Source organism: Martes martes (assembly GCF_963455335.1).
Source record: "Martes martes genome assembly, chromosome: 1".
Taxonomy (NCBI): Eukaryota; Metazoa; Chordata; class Mammalia; order Carnivora; family Mustelidae; genus Martes; species Martes martes.
In genome coordinates this window covers 191,393,896-191,409,009 of record NC_137888.1, presented here as the reverse complement: position 1 = coordinate 191,409,009, position 15,114 = coordinate 191,393,896, and the positions used below count along the sequence as shown (strand labels likewise).

Genomic DNA, 15,114 nt, shown 5'->3' with positions numbered 1-15,114 from the left:
AGACACTAGGGGCACCTGGGTGGCTCAGTGGGTTAAAGGCTCTGCGTTTGGCTCAGGTCATGATCCCAGAATCCTGGGATTGAGCCCCGCATCGGGCTCTCTGCTAGGTGGGGAGCCTGCTTCCCCTCCTCTCTCTCTGCCTGCCTCTCTTCCTACTTGTGACCTCTGTCTTTCAAGTTAATAAATAAAATCTTTATAAAGTAGACACTAGACTAAAATACGTGCTGAACTTTCTGTGAAGTAGCCTTTCTATAAGCTATAGTCTGAAGATACTTTCTGTATATTTCAAGAACCCTAGAAGGCCATACTTATTCTACTAGACTACACACACATCACATGACACACACACACACATGAAAAAGTCAAAGGAGCCATTTCTAGTCTGGATTTCCTATGAAGAAGTAGTATAAAAGTGTAAAGTTTCATGGGGGGAAAAAGAGTGGTCTCCCATTGTGTTCCTTCATCTCCTCCCTCTACTATCTAGTACTATACACTCAACCCCAGCAAAAACTATGATCATTTGACTAACAAACTCATCACATAAACGATATTTCAAATAAATGATTTTCAGTTGATCTTCATATTTACCTTGCTTGCACCTGCACTTATCACTTCAAATTTTTCCAAGTATGGTGTAAGGTTTAATTTTAAAATTTTTCTCAGTGTAGTTCCAGAGTCTGGAGTCAAGTCATAGCCTACGATTTCTGATATCTGCTTCCAGTGACGAGGTCTCATTCCTGGGTTGCACAGGATAGAGACAGTAGGGATATAATCCTAATGGTGAAAATATAAACAATAATGAGTCTCTCTTTTGACTGCCATGCACACATAGATTTTATAGATAAAACCTCATTAGTGTAAAGATTACAGCTCTTGAAATTATTTGACATATTTGATGAGTCCAGTCAAAATCCTGATTAGATTTTCGAGGAGAAGAGAAACTAACAAAATGATTCTAAAGTTCACCTGAATAAATAAACATTTAGAAATAGCCCAGAAAATTTTAAGAGCAAAAAAGGAGAGGGGTAAATAATCTATCTGATATTAAACTATATTATTAGACCATGTTAATTAAAACTGTGGTATTGTTATAGAAACACAAAGTTGTTCTATATATTATATGTAGAAACATGTAACATAATAGATAGTTATAAATACATGCATATACACACATAACATAAAAGGGGGAAAAGTCTGCACCAAAATGCCAAAATGTAACCTCTGTTTGGAAGTGAAAATCAGACTACCAAGTGAAAATACCTAGTTTATCATTCTTGATACTGACATTAGAACATTTTCTTTATTTTTTTAAAATTCTTTTTATTATTATGTTAAGTTAGCCAAAATATGGTACATCATTAGTTTTTGATGTAGTGTTCAATGATTCATTAGTTGTGTATAACACCCAGTGCTCATTACAACTCATGCCCTCCTTAATTTTCTTTAAAATCAAGAACAAGATAAACATACCTATTATTACTACTTCTAATGAACACTATATTGAGTCTCCAAGCCAGTGAAGTAATATAAGCAAATAAAAGTTTGGGAAAGAAAAGTTTGGGGAAGAGAAATTTAAAAAGCAAAACTACCCAAAGAAAACAAAAATATGAATTCAAAAAGATATATGCACACCATGTTTACTTCAGTATTATTTACAATAGCCAAGACATGGAAACAACCTAAGTGTCTATCAACTGATGAATGGAAGAGGATATGGTATAATAACAACGGAATATTACTCAGCCATAAAAAAGAATGGGATCAGGGACCTGGGTGGCTCAGTCAGTTAAGCCTCCAACTCTTGATTTTGGGTCAGGCCATGATCTCAGGGTTGTGAGATAGAACCCCAAAGCACACTTTGTGCTGGGCATGGAGCATGCTTAGGGTTCTCTCTCTCTTCTTTTCCCTCCGTCCCTCTCCCCCAACTCATGCAAGTGTGTATACTCTCTCTGAAAAAAGAAGAGTAAGATCATATATTTGCAAAATGGATGGACCTAGAGGGTATAATGGAAAAAAAAAAAACCTGACATTGTTCACAGATTGTCTATGTACAATGACTGAATATTAAATTAATATAAAGAAAATTGAAAGAATTGCTGTATATAAGCCATTACTGTATATAATTAACAAAAAAAGATCAATTTACAATATCAACAATAAAATAAAGTACCTAGGGATAAATTTTGTTTAATATTTTAAAGTTTAGGGGCACCTGGGTAGCTCAGTGGGTTAAGCCTCTGCCTTTGAGTCATTCTCAGGGTCCTGGGATCAAGCCCTGCACCGGGCTCTCTGCTCAGCAGGGAGCTTGCTTCCCCCCTCCCTCCATCTGCCTCACTGCCTACTTGTGATCTCACTCTGTCAAATAAATAAATAAAATATCATTTTTTAAAAGTTCATTTATATATTTTTTAGTCATCTCTACACCCAACTTGTGGTTCACACCCACAACCCTAAGATCAAGAGTCACATGCTCTTCCAACTGAGCCAGCCAGGTGCCCCTACCTAGGGATAAATTATGCAAAAACTGTGCAAAGCTATTTTGGAGAAACCATATAACTTTATTAAAAGATGTTAAAGAAAATCTAAATACCATGCAGTGATAGATTCATTATCATATAAGTGACAAAGGATTATTACCCAGAATATATTATTAAAAATTCCATAAACTAATAATAAAAACAACAGAAACAACCACTAAAACAAAAATGACAAAAGAGTCAAAGGGCATAAATAGACATTTCACAGAAGAAGAAATATGAAATGTAAGTACTTTGAGGGATTTTTTGTTCATAAGACTACAAGTAGGAAAATCAATGAATTAGGTAACTAAGCAATAATATATAGCAGTGAAAATAAAGGACTACAGTCATTCCCAAGACATGGATGAGTTTTAGAAACATAAGGCTGAGTGAAAAAAAATCAAGTCATGTAAGACTACAAATAGATGATATATTTGTATAAATTGTTACATACAAATGTGAGCAAACAAAAAAAGAGAATTACGATTTATGACATACTTATCTTCAAGGGGGATTAAGAGGTTTAAGATAGGGAAGAATTACTCAGAGAGAAGCAGGATATTGATAATCTTTTAACTTTAAAGAATAGGGAAGGATTCATGCATTTCATTTTCTTCATAGCTTACAAATATGTAACATAAATTCTTCAACTATTAGATAATAAAAATGTGTTAACAAAGAGAGATAGAGAAAGAACACTTATCTTTTCCTGTTCCCATTCCAATTCAAAGCCCAACAAAATCATACTTATTCTTCTGGTCACCTCCTTAGTAAAGGCTTATCTGTTTTCCAAATGACAAAATTAATTGCTCCATGCCCTTTTCTTTCAAAGGATACTGCTATCCTCTACCCATGAATTTCTCATTCTGCCTCCTATTACCAGTTGTTTACAGTCACTTCTCTTGCTACATTGTGTTCTCTCTGAAGGACAAAAGTCAATTCATGTGACCTGTACAACAAAAATATTGAACTAGAAGACTCTAACTAATGTCAATATCCAAGCCACTAATTATGTGCAAAAAAATTGTAAAAAGACATTTAGATTGAAAAGAAAAACATAGTACTAGCTCTATTTACAGGTTACATGATGCTGAATGTAGAAAATTCTAAGGAATTCAGTTTTTAAAATTTTATTTTATTTTTATATTTTACTTATTTATTTGTCAGAGAGAGAGCACAAGGAGGGAGCAGCAGGCAGAGGGAGAAGCAGGCTCCCCACTGAGTAAGAAGCCCAATGCAGGACTCCATCTCAGGACCCTGGGATCATGACATGAGCTGAAGGCAGCCACTTAACTAACTGAGCCACCAAGGTGTCCCTTAATTTTATTTTTAAGTAATCTGGACACCCAATGTGGGGCTCTAACTTACAACCCTGACATCAAGAGTTGCACGCTCCACCGCTTGAGCCAGTCAGGTGCTCCACTATGGAATTAATTTTAAAACCATTAAAACTAATAAATGAATTCAGCAAGGTTGCAGGATACAAGATCAATATATAAAAATCAATTGCATTTCTATAAACTAGCAATAAAAACCCAAAACTGAAAGGAGAGGAAAAAAACTCATATATGATAGCATCAGGAAATATAAAATAGGGACGCCTGGGTGGCTCAGTTGGTTAAGCCACTGCCTTTGGCTCAGGTCATGATCCCAGAGTACTGGGATCGAGTCCCTCATTGGGCTCCTTGCTCGGTAGGGAGCCTGCTTCTCTCTCTGCCTCTGCCTGCCACTCTGCCTGCTTGTGTGTGCTCACTCTCTCTCTCTGACAAACAAATAAATAAATAAAATCTTTTTTAAAAAGATAAAATAGGAGTAAGTCTAATAAAAGAAATGCAACACTTGTAGACTGAAAATTACAAATAATTATTAAAAGAAAGAAATTAAAGAAGTCCATCAACAGATGAATGGATAAAGAAGAGGCGATATATATCTAGAATGGAATACTATGCAGTCATCAAAAATGAAATCTTGCCATTTGCAATGACATTGATGGAACTAAAGGGTATTATGCTAAGCAAAATAAGTCAATCAGAGAAAGAGAATTATCATATGATCTCACTGATATGCAGAATTTGAGAGGCAGGGCAGGGGATCATGGGGGAAGGGAGGGAAAGATGAAACAAGATGGGACTGGGGACAGAGACAAACCATAAGAGACTCTTAATCTCAGGAAACACACTGAGGATTGCTGGAGGGGATGGGGGTGGGAGGGATGGGGTGGCTGGGTGATGGACATTGGGGAGGGTATATGCTATGGTGAGTACTGTGAATTGTGTAAGACTGATGAATCACAGACCTGTACCCCTAAAAAATACATTATATATTAATAAAAATAATTTAAAAATAAAAAAAATAAAGAAAGAAAGTAAAAAAAAAAAAAAGACGACGACGACTAAATAAATGTAAAAATACCTCATGCTCAGATACTGGAAGAATTAGTATCATTAAGATGGCAGTACTTGCCAAATCAATCTAAAGTTTCAATGCAATCCCAGCTTCCTTTTTTTTTAAGGTTTAAAACATATTTTAATAAGTTGATGCTGCATTATTGCTCCATTTCTCTGAAAAATTCCAAAGGTATCAGGACAAATAAAATCGGGCACAAGTAAAAAATGCACAGCATAACTATCTAAGACAGGCACACCTAAGAGTTACCGACCTATATTCAGCATACAGTAACATTATCCCCAAATTTGTATTAGATCTATCAAGAAGAGCTGTGAGCAACAGTATCACAGCCACAAAGGGCCCATTCCTGGGTTGTCCTTATCCAAGGAAAAAATGGAGGAAAGATTTTTCTTAAAGATATAATAAATGAAAATCTCTAAGAGAGTTCATGTCTTCCTTAGTTATTATTCATGGATTAGACAACCATTTTTTAGATATGACACCAAAAGCACAAACAACAACAAAAAAATAGATAAATGAGACATCATCAGAATTTAACACTTTTGTGCCTCAAAACACATCATCAAAAAATTAAAATACAATCCACAGAATAGGAGAAAAAAATTTTATATATAATTTTTTAAAATTTTTTTTAAAGATTGTATTTATTTATTTGACAGACAGAGATCACAAGTAGGCAGAGAGGCAGGCAGAGAGAGAGGAGGAAGCAGGCTCCTTGCCGAGCAGAGAGCCCGATGTGGGGCTCGATCCCAGGACCCTGAGATCATGACCTAAGCTGAAGGCAGAGGCTTTAACCCACTGAGCCACCCAGGCGCCCCAATTTTTTTTTTTTTTTGAGAGAGAGAGAATATGTGCCTGGATGCAAATGGCAGAGGACAGGCAGGGGGAGAAAGAGAATTTATTTTTTAAGATTTTATTTATTTATTTGACAGAGATCACAAGTAGGCAGAGAGGCGGGCAGAGAGAGAGGGGGAAGCAGGCCCCCTGCCGAGCAGAGAGTCCAATGTGGGGCTCAATCCCAGGACCCCAAGACCATGACCTGAGCCGGAGGCAGAGGCTCAGCCCACTGAGACACCCAGGTGCCCCGAGAAAGACAATCTTAAGCCAGCTCCATACCCAGCCTGATGCAGGGCTCAATCTCATAACCCTGAGATCATAAACTGAGCTGAAATTAAGAGTCTGATGCTTAACCAACTGAGCCACCCAGGTGCCCCAGGAGAAAAATTTTTAAATCATAAAGGAATTGTATTTACAATATACAAAAAAAACCCCACAATTTAATAATAAGAGAAAAATAACCCAATTTAAAAATGGACAAAGGATTTAAGCAGATATTTCTGCAAAGAAAATACACAAGTGATTAATAAGCACATGAAAAGATGTTCAATATCTTTACTCATTAGGTAAATATAAATCAAAACCACAATGAGATACCACTTCATACTCATTGGGATGGCTATGTTCAAAAAGACAGACAATAAAAAGTGTTCACAAGGATGTGGACAAATTGGAAACCCCACGCATCATTGATGGGAATGTAAAATAGTGCAGCCACTTTGGAAAACAGCCTGACATCCCTCAAAAAGTTAAACATAGAATCACCATGTAACCCTATAATTCCACTCCTAAGTATGTACCCAAGAGAAGTGAAACTTGTCCACACAAAAACTTGTACATGAATACTCTAGTGGCATTATTCATAAGACCTAAAAAGTAAAAACAATGTAAACGTCCATCAAGTGATGAATGGATAAACGAAATGTGATATACCCATATAATAGAGTATTATTCATCAAGAAAAAAGAATGAACTATGATATATATTATAACATCGAAGAACTTGAAAACATATGCTAAGTGAAAGAAGCCAGTCCTGAAGGCCATATACAATGATTCCTTTATATGAAATGTCTAGGGTAGATAAATTCAAAGAGACACAAAGTAGATTAGTAGTTGCCATGGTCTGGGAGAAAGAGGAAATGGGGAGTGACTTTTAAAAGTTAAGGGCTTCATTCTTCTACATATAGCTGTCCAGTTTTCCCAGCACCATTTATTGAAGAGACTGTCTTTTTTCCACTGGATATTTTTTCCTGTTTTGTTGAAGATTATTTGACCATAGAGTTGAGGGTCCATATCTGGGCTCTCTACTCTGTTCCACTGGTCCATGAGTCTGTTTTTATGCCAGTACCATGCTGTCTTGGTGATCACAGCTTTGTAGTAAAGCTTGAAATCAGGTAACGTGATGCCGCCAGTTTTCTTTTTGTTTTTCAACATTTCCTTAGCAATTCGGGGTCTCTTCTGATTCCATACAAATTTTAGGATTATTTGCTCCAGCTCTTTGAAAAATACTGGTGGAATTTTGATTGGAATGGCATTAAAAGTATAGATTGCTCTGGGCAGTATAGACATTTTAACGATGTTTATTCTTCCGATCCAAGAGCATGGAATGGTCTTCCATCTTTTTGTGTCTTCTTCAATTTCTTTTAGGAGTGTTCTGTAGTTCCTCGAGTACAGATCTTTAACCTCTTTGGTTAGGTTTATTCCGAGGTATCTTATGGTTCTTGGTGCTATAGTAAATGGAATCGATTCTCTAATTTGCCTTTCTGTATTTTCATTATTAGTGTATAAGAAAGCCACTGATTTCTGGACATTGACTTTATATCCTGCCACATTACTGAATTGCTGTATGAGTTCTAGTAGTTTGGGGGTGGAGTCTTTCGGGTTTTCCATATAAAGAATCATGTCATCTGCGAAGAGAGAGAGTTTGACTTCTTCCTTGCCAATTTGGATACCTTTTATTTCTCTTTGTTGTCTGATTGCTGTTGCTAGGACTTCTAATACAATGTTGAACAAGAGTGGTGAGAGTGGGCATCCTTGTCGTGTTCCTGATCTCAACGGGAAGGCTGCAAGCTTTTTCCCATTGAGGATGATATTTGCTATGGGTCTTTCATAGATAGATTTGATGAAGTTCAGGAATGTTCCCTCTATCCCTATACTTTGAAGCGTTTTAATCAGGAATGGATGCTGGATTTTGTCAAAAGCTTTTTCTGCATCAATTGAGAGGATCATGTTGTTCTTCTCTCTTCTCTTATTGATTTGTTCTATCACATTGATTGATTTGTGAATGTTGAACCATCCTTGTAACCCAGGGATGAATCCCACCTGGTCATGGTGGATAATCTTTTTAATATGCTGTTGGATCCTGTTTGCTAGGATCTTGTTGAGAATCTTGGCATCCATATTCAGACCATTCTCTTACACCATACACAAAGATAAAGTCGAAATGGATAAAAGACCTCAACGTGAGACAGGAATCCATCAGAATCCTCGAGGAGAACATAGGCAGTAACCTCTTTGATATCAGCCACAGCAACTTCTTTCAAGATATGTCTCCAAAGGTGAAGGAAACAAAAGCGAAAACGAACTTTTGGGACTTCATCAAGAGCAAAAGCTTCTGCACAGCAAAAGAAACAGTCAACAAAACAAAGAGGCAACCCACGGAATGGGAGAAGATATTTGCAAATGACAGTACAGACAAAAGGTTGATATCCAGGATCTATAAAGAACTCCTCAAACTCAACACACACAAAACAGACAATCATATTAAAAAATGGGCAGAAGATATGAACAGACACTTCTCCAATGAAGACATACAAATGGCTACCAGACACATGAAAAAATGTTCATCATCACTAGCCATCAGGGAGATTCAAATTAAAACCACATTGAGATACCACCTTACACCAGTTAGAATGGCCAAAATTAGCAAGACAGGAAACAACGTGTGTTGGAGAGGATGTGGAGAAAGGGGAACCCTCTTACACTGTTGGTGGGAATGCAAGTTGGTATAGCCACTTTGGAGAACAGTGTGGAGATTCCTCAAGAAGTTAAAAATAGAGCTTCCCTATGACCCTGCAATTGCACTACTGGGTATTTACCCCAAAGATACAGATGTAGTGAAAAGAAGGGCCATCTGTACCCCAATGTTTATAGCAGCAATGGCCACAGTCGCCAAACTGTGGAAAGAACCAAGATGCCCTTTAACGGATGAATGGATAAGGAAGATGTGGTCCATATACACTAGGGAGTATTATGCCTCCATCAGAAAGGACGAATACCCAACTTTTGTAGCAACATGGACAGGACTGGAAGAGATTATGCTGAGTGAAATAAGTCAAACAGAGAGAGTCAAGTATCATATGGTTTCACTTATTTGTGGAGTATAACAAATAATATAGAGGACAAGGGGAGATGGAGAGGAGAAGGGAGTTGAGGGAAATTGGAAGGGGAGATGAACCATGAGAGACTATGGACTCTGAAAAACAACCTGAGGGTTTTGAAGGGGCGGGGGTGGGAGGTTGGGGGAACCAGGTGGTGGGTATTAGGGAGGGCACAGATTGCATGGAGCACTGGGTGTGGTGAAAAAACAATGAATACTGTTACTCTGAAAATAAATAAAAAATTTAATTAAAAAAAAAAAAGTTAAGGGCTTGGGGCACCTGAGTGGCTCATTTGGTTAAGCATTTGCCTTCAGCTTGGGTTAGCAGGGAGCCTGTTGCTCCCTCTTCCCCCTGCTCGTGCTTGCCTTCTCTCTCTCTCTCAAATAAATAAGTAAAATCGTGTTTTTTTTTAATTCTATTTATTTATTTGACAGACAGAGATCACAAGTAGGCAGAAAGGCGGGCAGAGAGAGAGGAAGGGAAGCAGGCTCCCTGCTGAGCAGAGAGCCCGACATGGGGCTCGATCCCAGGACCCTGAGATCATGACCTGAGCTGAAGGCAGAGGCTTTAACCCACTGAGCCACCCAGGCGCCCAATAAGTAAAATCTTTTTTAAAAAATAGTTGAGGGCTTACTTTTTGGAGTGATGAAGATGTTCTAAAATTAGATAGTGGTAATGACTGTAAAACTCTGAATATTCTAAGAAGCCACTGAATGCTTTAAAAAGTGAATGTTATGATATGTGAATTATATCTCAATAAATCTATTGAAAAAAATACAAGCTAGTAACAAAGAAAAAACAGTAAGCTAATGATAAAATTATAAGTATATAATGATACATTTTTTTCAAGTCAAAAGCAATCAACCAACATTATCCAACACTAACCTTGTTTCCAGCACATTATATGGCACTGGTTCCCCAAACTTTTGGTTTCAAAACAGATGTTAATAAAAATTATACAAAACTTGGGAGAAAAAAGCAAAAAAAAAATGGTAGGTGGTATGTCCTTTTAATGTCATCTCAGGTACAGGGCCACTTAAGAAAAATTTAACTATTTAAAGACTGTATTTATTTAACTGTTTATTACTCAATGTCCCAGACTTTACAAAATAAACAACTGGTAGATTTTTGTCCAGTAGAGATGCAAATAATTTCTGTTAAATAAAAAGGTAACTCCAAATATTACGGTTTATAGTTCTGTGTGACATTAACCAGTTTTAGATCAATACTAGCAATCTTTTTTTAAAATTCCTTTATTAAATTGCCTATAAATTCTCAGTTCCTCAACTGCTCTTTGCAACAGACTTAACACCTAACTGGTTCTCTCATTAACTAATAAATAGAACAAAATATGATACGTGTTTATTTTTATATTTGTATGCAGCCATGTTTCCATTCTTTGCAAACAGCAATTTAATAAAGTAGATTTTTTAAATTAGAGGATCATAGATTATCCAACTTTTCATTTTGATTAGTAAGTACTTTGTTTTTAACTTTCCATTTGTTATCGTCATCATGTGTCTTTGCTTACTCATACTTCCCAGCATTCATCAGAACTTGGTATAACATAACAGGCCCTCAATAAGTATTTGTTAAATAAATGAATTATTAACACCTAAAAAGTAGAAAGATATACTCTCAAAGTGAAAAAATTTAGCTTTATTAAAAATTTATTATTGTGCTCACTTTGGCAGCATATATACTAAAATTGGAACAATAATGAAATTAGCATGGCCCCGTTCAAGGATGGCATGCAAATTTATGAAGAGGTGAAAGGATGGGAGACGCTGAGTGTAACACAACCAGTTGCGTGGAGAGTACTTCAGTAGGGGCTAGAGAGGAAAAAACCCCATACAACTGCTCAGCAAGTCCTAATGACGTAGCAAATGTCAGGCTCAGTTCTAATCACTGGAGATAGGACGGTGAACAACACTAAATCATTATATAGCCCTTATTCTTCGATTTTGCCATTTATCAGTAAAAACTTAATCATCAACCATGATCCACTGCAATGGCATTTATTTTAAAAAGGAAAAAGTACCCAGGGGTACGGGGTGGCTCAGTCGCTTAAGTGTCTGCCTTTGGCTTAGGTCATGATCATGGGTCCTGGGATGCAGCCCCGCGTCAGGTTCCCTGCTCAGCAGGGAGTCTGCTTCTCTCTCTCCCTCTGCCCCCCTCCCTGCTAAGGTGCTCTCTCTCTTGCTCTACCTCTCTCTCTCAAATGAATAAAACTTTTTTAAAAAAGATTTTTATTTATTTATTTGACAGATTACAAGTACGCAGAGAGGCAGGCAGAGAGAGAAAGAGGGGAAGCAGACTCCCTGCTGAGCAGAGAGCCCGATGCGGGGCTCGATCCCAGGACTCCATGATCATGACCTGAGCCGAAGGCAGAGGCTTTAACCCACTGAGCCACCCAGGAACCCCTCAAATGAATAAAACTTTTTTAAAAAGAAAGAAAATAGAAAAGCTGGAACTTCCCATTTGTTTCATAAGGTCAATATAATCCTGATAACAAAATCTGACAAAGACATTACAAGAAAATTAAGATCAATGTCCTTCTCTCCTCAAGAATCCTCAATAAAATGTTAACAAATAATAAACTATGAAAATACTAGAAGAAAACATTATCTTGGAATGAGGAAAGCATTTCTAGCTATAATTTAAAATTCAGTAGACAAAGAAAAAGAATGGGGGCACCTGACTGGCTCAGTTGGTGGGGCATAAAACTCTTGATCTCAGGGTGGTGAGTTCAAGTCCCATGTTGGGCATAGGGATTACTTAATTTTTAAAAAAAGGAAAAATAATGAAAACTACATTTAAAAAAACCTTCCTTTTCCATTAACTATGGAACAATAAATCTAAATTCAAATAAAAACGTAAAGAGGCTTCTGCAAGGAGGCACCTGGATGGTTCAGCTGATTAAACATCCAACTCTTAGTTTCAGTTCAGGTCATTATCTCAGAGTTGTGAGATCCAGCCCTGAGTAGGGCTCTGTCCTCAGGAGGGAGTCTACCTGAGATTCTCCCTCTTCCTCTCCCTCCTCTGTCCCTCCTCCTCTGCCCCTCCCCTTCCTCATGCTCTCTCTCAAACAAAATAAAATTAAATAATAAATAAATAAATAAATAAATAAAAATCTCCTTTTAAAAAAGGCTTCTGTAAGACAAGATCCATGATAAAGTAAAAAAACAAATAACAAATATTTGCAAAACATCATAGACAAAGCTTAGTCTCTCTAATACATATGTGTTTTATATATAATATATATGTGTTTTAATATATGTGTGTTTTAATGTCCTAGGAAATTAATACATCATAGAAATATTAATATAATTAATATAGAAATATAAATACAATTAATATATATTATATCCTAGAAATCAGTAAGAAAAAAACCAATAATTCAATAGACAAACAGAAAATAATAAGACCCAACAGTTCACAAAGAAATACAAAGCATTCTTAAATATATACAAATATGCTTAACACTTTATGTAATAAGAAAAATGAAAATTCTCTTAGCAGATTAGCAAAAACCCAAGTTTGAGGATATTCTCTTGTTGAGGGTGATGAGACTTTACATAGATATAGCCCCTATGTAAGGTAATTTGAACATAGATTTTAACCTGGCATTCACTACTACTCTGGAATTTACCTTGCAGTCACAACTTCACACACACAGGAAATCTAATACCAATATATAATATTATATAGGTGCAAAGAAAAAAAAGAGAGAGAAAAAGGTTATACAGGATGAGAAAAGTCTCAAAGATAAAGTAATCAAAACAAAGGGGGGAAATAATAAATATAGTATACTATATTTTATGTAGAAAGATGGAAGAATAAGAATATATATTCACATTGTTATATGTGTACCCAAACTCTGGAAGTAGACACATGAAAGTCATAACATTGATAACCTGAGTTATATGGGTGAGAAACATGGGAAGGAGAGTTTCCAGATACATCTTTTCTTATTTTAAGTAGGGTCCACACCCAACATGGAGCCCAATGCTAAGCTTGAACTCACAACCCTGAGATCAAGACCTAAGCTGAGATCAAGAATCAGATGCTTAACCAACTGGCACATGCAGGTGCCCCTCAAATATATCGTTTTATATTTTATAAGTCACACAACGATATTAAGTACTGAAAACTATTTTACGTGGTTTCTTTAAAAAAAATTTCAGGCAGCTCATGGAATCTCTGAGAGCGCTGGGCACAGACAGGAACAATGCTCCAAATCCCATCCAAGTTGGCACTCTGAACATGCACTTCTCTGCTGCCTAGGGATGCTGGAGGCCTTATTCATTGTCACAAAAACAGTTATTAACCTCTTGTAAAAATGACTGAAGCCTGGGAGGCTAAATAACTTGTCCAAGTTATGCCACTACCAAGCACGGAATTGTGATACAAACCTAAGTGGTGTGACTTTAAAGCTTTCCCAACTAATTGATACCCTTCATTGTTGCCCTTGGATAGGCTGACTGGTCTGCACTAGTTGTTTTTTACCCTCTATGTGGTTGTGGCTAGTCATTCTAGGCTTTGCTATTTGCCATGCATTGTTCTACGAAGGGACTGATTTCAATGACTTTATCAGTAAAGGATGAAGCATGGATTTAGTAATAGATCAAGTTTTCCAGATTCAGCTGGCTTTGCTTCCAAATCTTTCTCTTTCTCTTCATTAGCACTGGATGATGTGAACAGCTCCTCCCAGGGCTTTCTAAAATGTCATGAAATGTGTTCGTACCTTAAAAACTTTTATCTGCTCCATTACTGTGGAGCACATAGTAATAGTAGGATTCTCCTTCGGTTCTTCTTCAAGTCTCTCTTCTCCTAGAGATCGCCTTTTTGCTGCCTTTCTTTTTTCTTGTAATTCCTTCTTTTGCTTCATTTGGAAAAATTTCAGTGTCTTAAAAATTTCTCGGGAAAATTCATCCACATCAGCTTCCATACTTTCCCCATTAAGGTCCAAAAACCCTCCATCCATCCACCTGAATTGAAAGACAAAATATTAAACTCAGAAACTTCTCGAATGCAAAGGAGGACTTAGAGATTCTTTAGGCTAGGCTCCTCATTTAGGAGAAACAACTATGGGCAAGAGCGATTAACAGTTTTTCTCAATCAGATAAGTAGAGTTGATGGTAGAGAGAAAAGATCAACACCATCATCTTAGCCCTGCTGCATGTGCTAAAATATGTATCAGAGTATAAATGGATGACTAAAAGTAGCCAAATGAAATGCAGATTTGACTTCAGAAATATTAGTCAACTTCAGTAATTGCATAAAAAAGTGAATCGGCTCTGAAAAACCCAAATGAGACTTTACATATTAGTAAGGTCAGGTGCTACCTTAGCACCAGTTGGCATTTCTCCTGTAGGACAGTTGGTTCTCTTTCCAATGGACGAACATGTCCTACTTTTAAAAACTTAGCCAAAAGCAACATCAAAAAATCACTATGCATCTTACAAATCCTTTTACATCGTTTGCTTAATTTTTATTACATTACCAGAAATTACCGTTTTTCTGTTCGTTGCCACTTCAGAACAAGATTAAAAAACTTCTGATAGGGCTCAATGTTCACTTTCAATTTATCCAGTTCAGGATACTTTGTCAATTCCCATTTGAAAAGTTCCTCTTCTTTATTAATAAACTGAACTGCTTCCTCAGATTCCTGAATACGTTTCTGTAGTTGCCTTACATCTGTCACATACTGAAAGCAAATAATTTTTTGTCTTAAGAAATATCCAAGTAAGGGGCACCTGGGTGGCTCAGTGCGTTAAAGCCTCAGGTCATGGTCCCAGGGTCCTGGGATCGAGCCCCGCGTCGGGCTCTCTGCTCAGCAGGGAGCCTGCTTCCCTTCCTCTCTCTCTCTGCCCACCTCTCTGCCTGCTTGTGATCTCTGCCTGTTAAATAAATAAATAAAATCTTAAAAAAAAAAGAAAGAAAGAAAGAAAGAATTATCCAAGT

General features: G+C 36.9%; 1 protein-coding gene across 1 annotated transcript in view; it reads right to left on the bottom strand.

The window, feature by feature from the left end:
* The window catches only part of DNAH12 (dynein axonemal heavy chain 12), a gene marked incomplete at its 5' end in the record, with an annotated part of 210,268 nt that overhangs the window by 156,613 nt on the left and 38,541 nt on the right, over positions 1–15,114 (bottom strand). Inside the window, 3 exons of the mRNA XM_080803013.1 lie at positions 589–774; positions 13,895–14,138; positions 14,664–14,857. Coding sequence (XP_080659139.1) covers positions 589–774; positions 13,895–14,138; positions 14,664–14,857 — 624 coding nt within the window. The remainder of the gene's footprint in view (positions 1–588; positions 775–13,894; positions 14,139–14,663; positions 14,858–15,114) is intronic.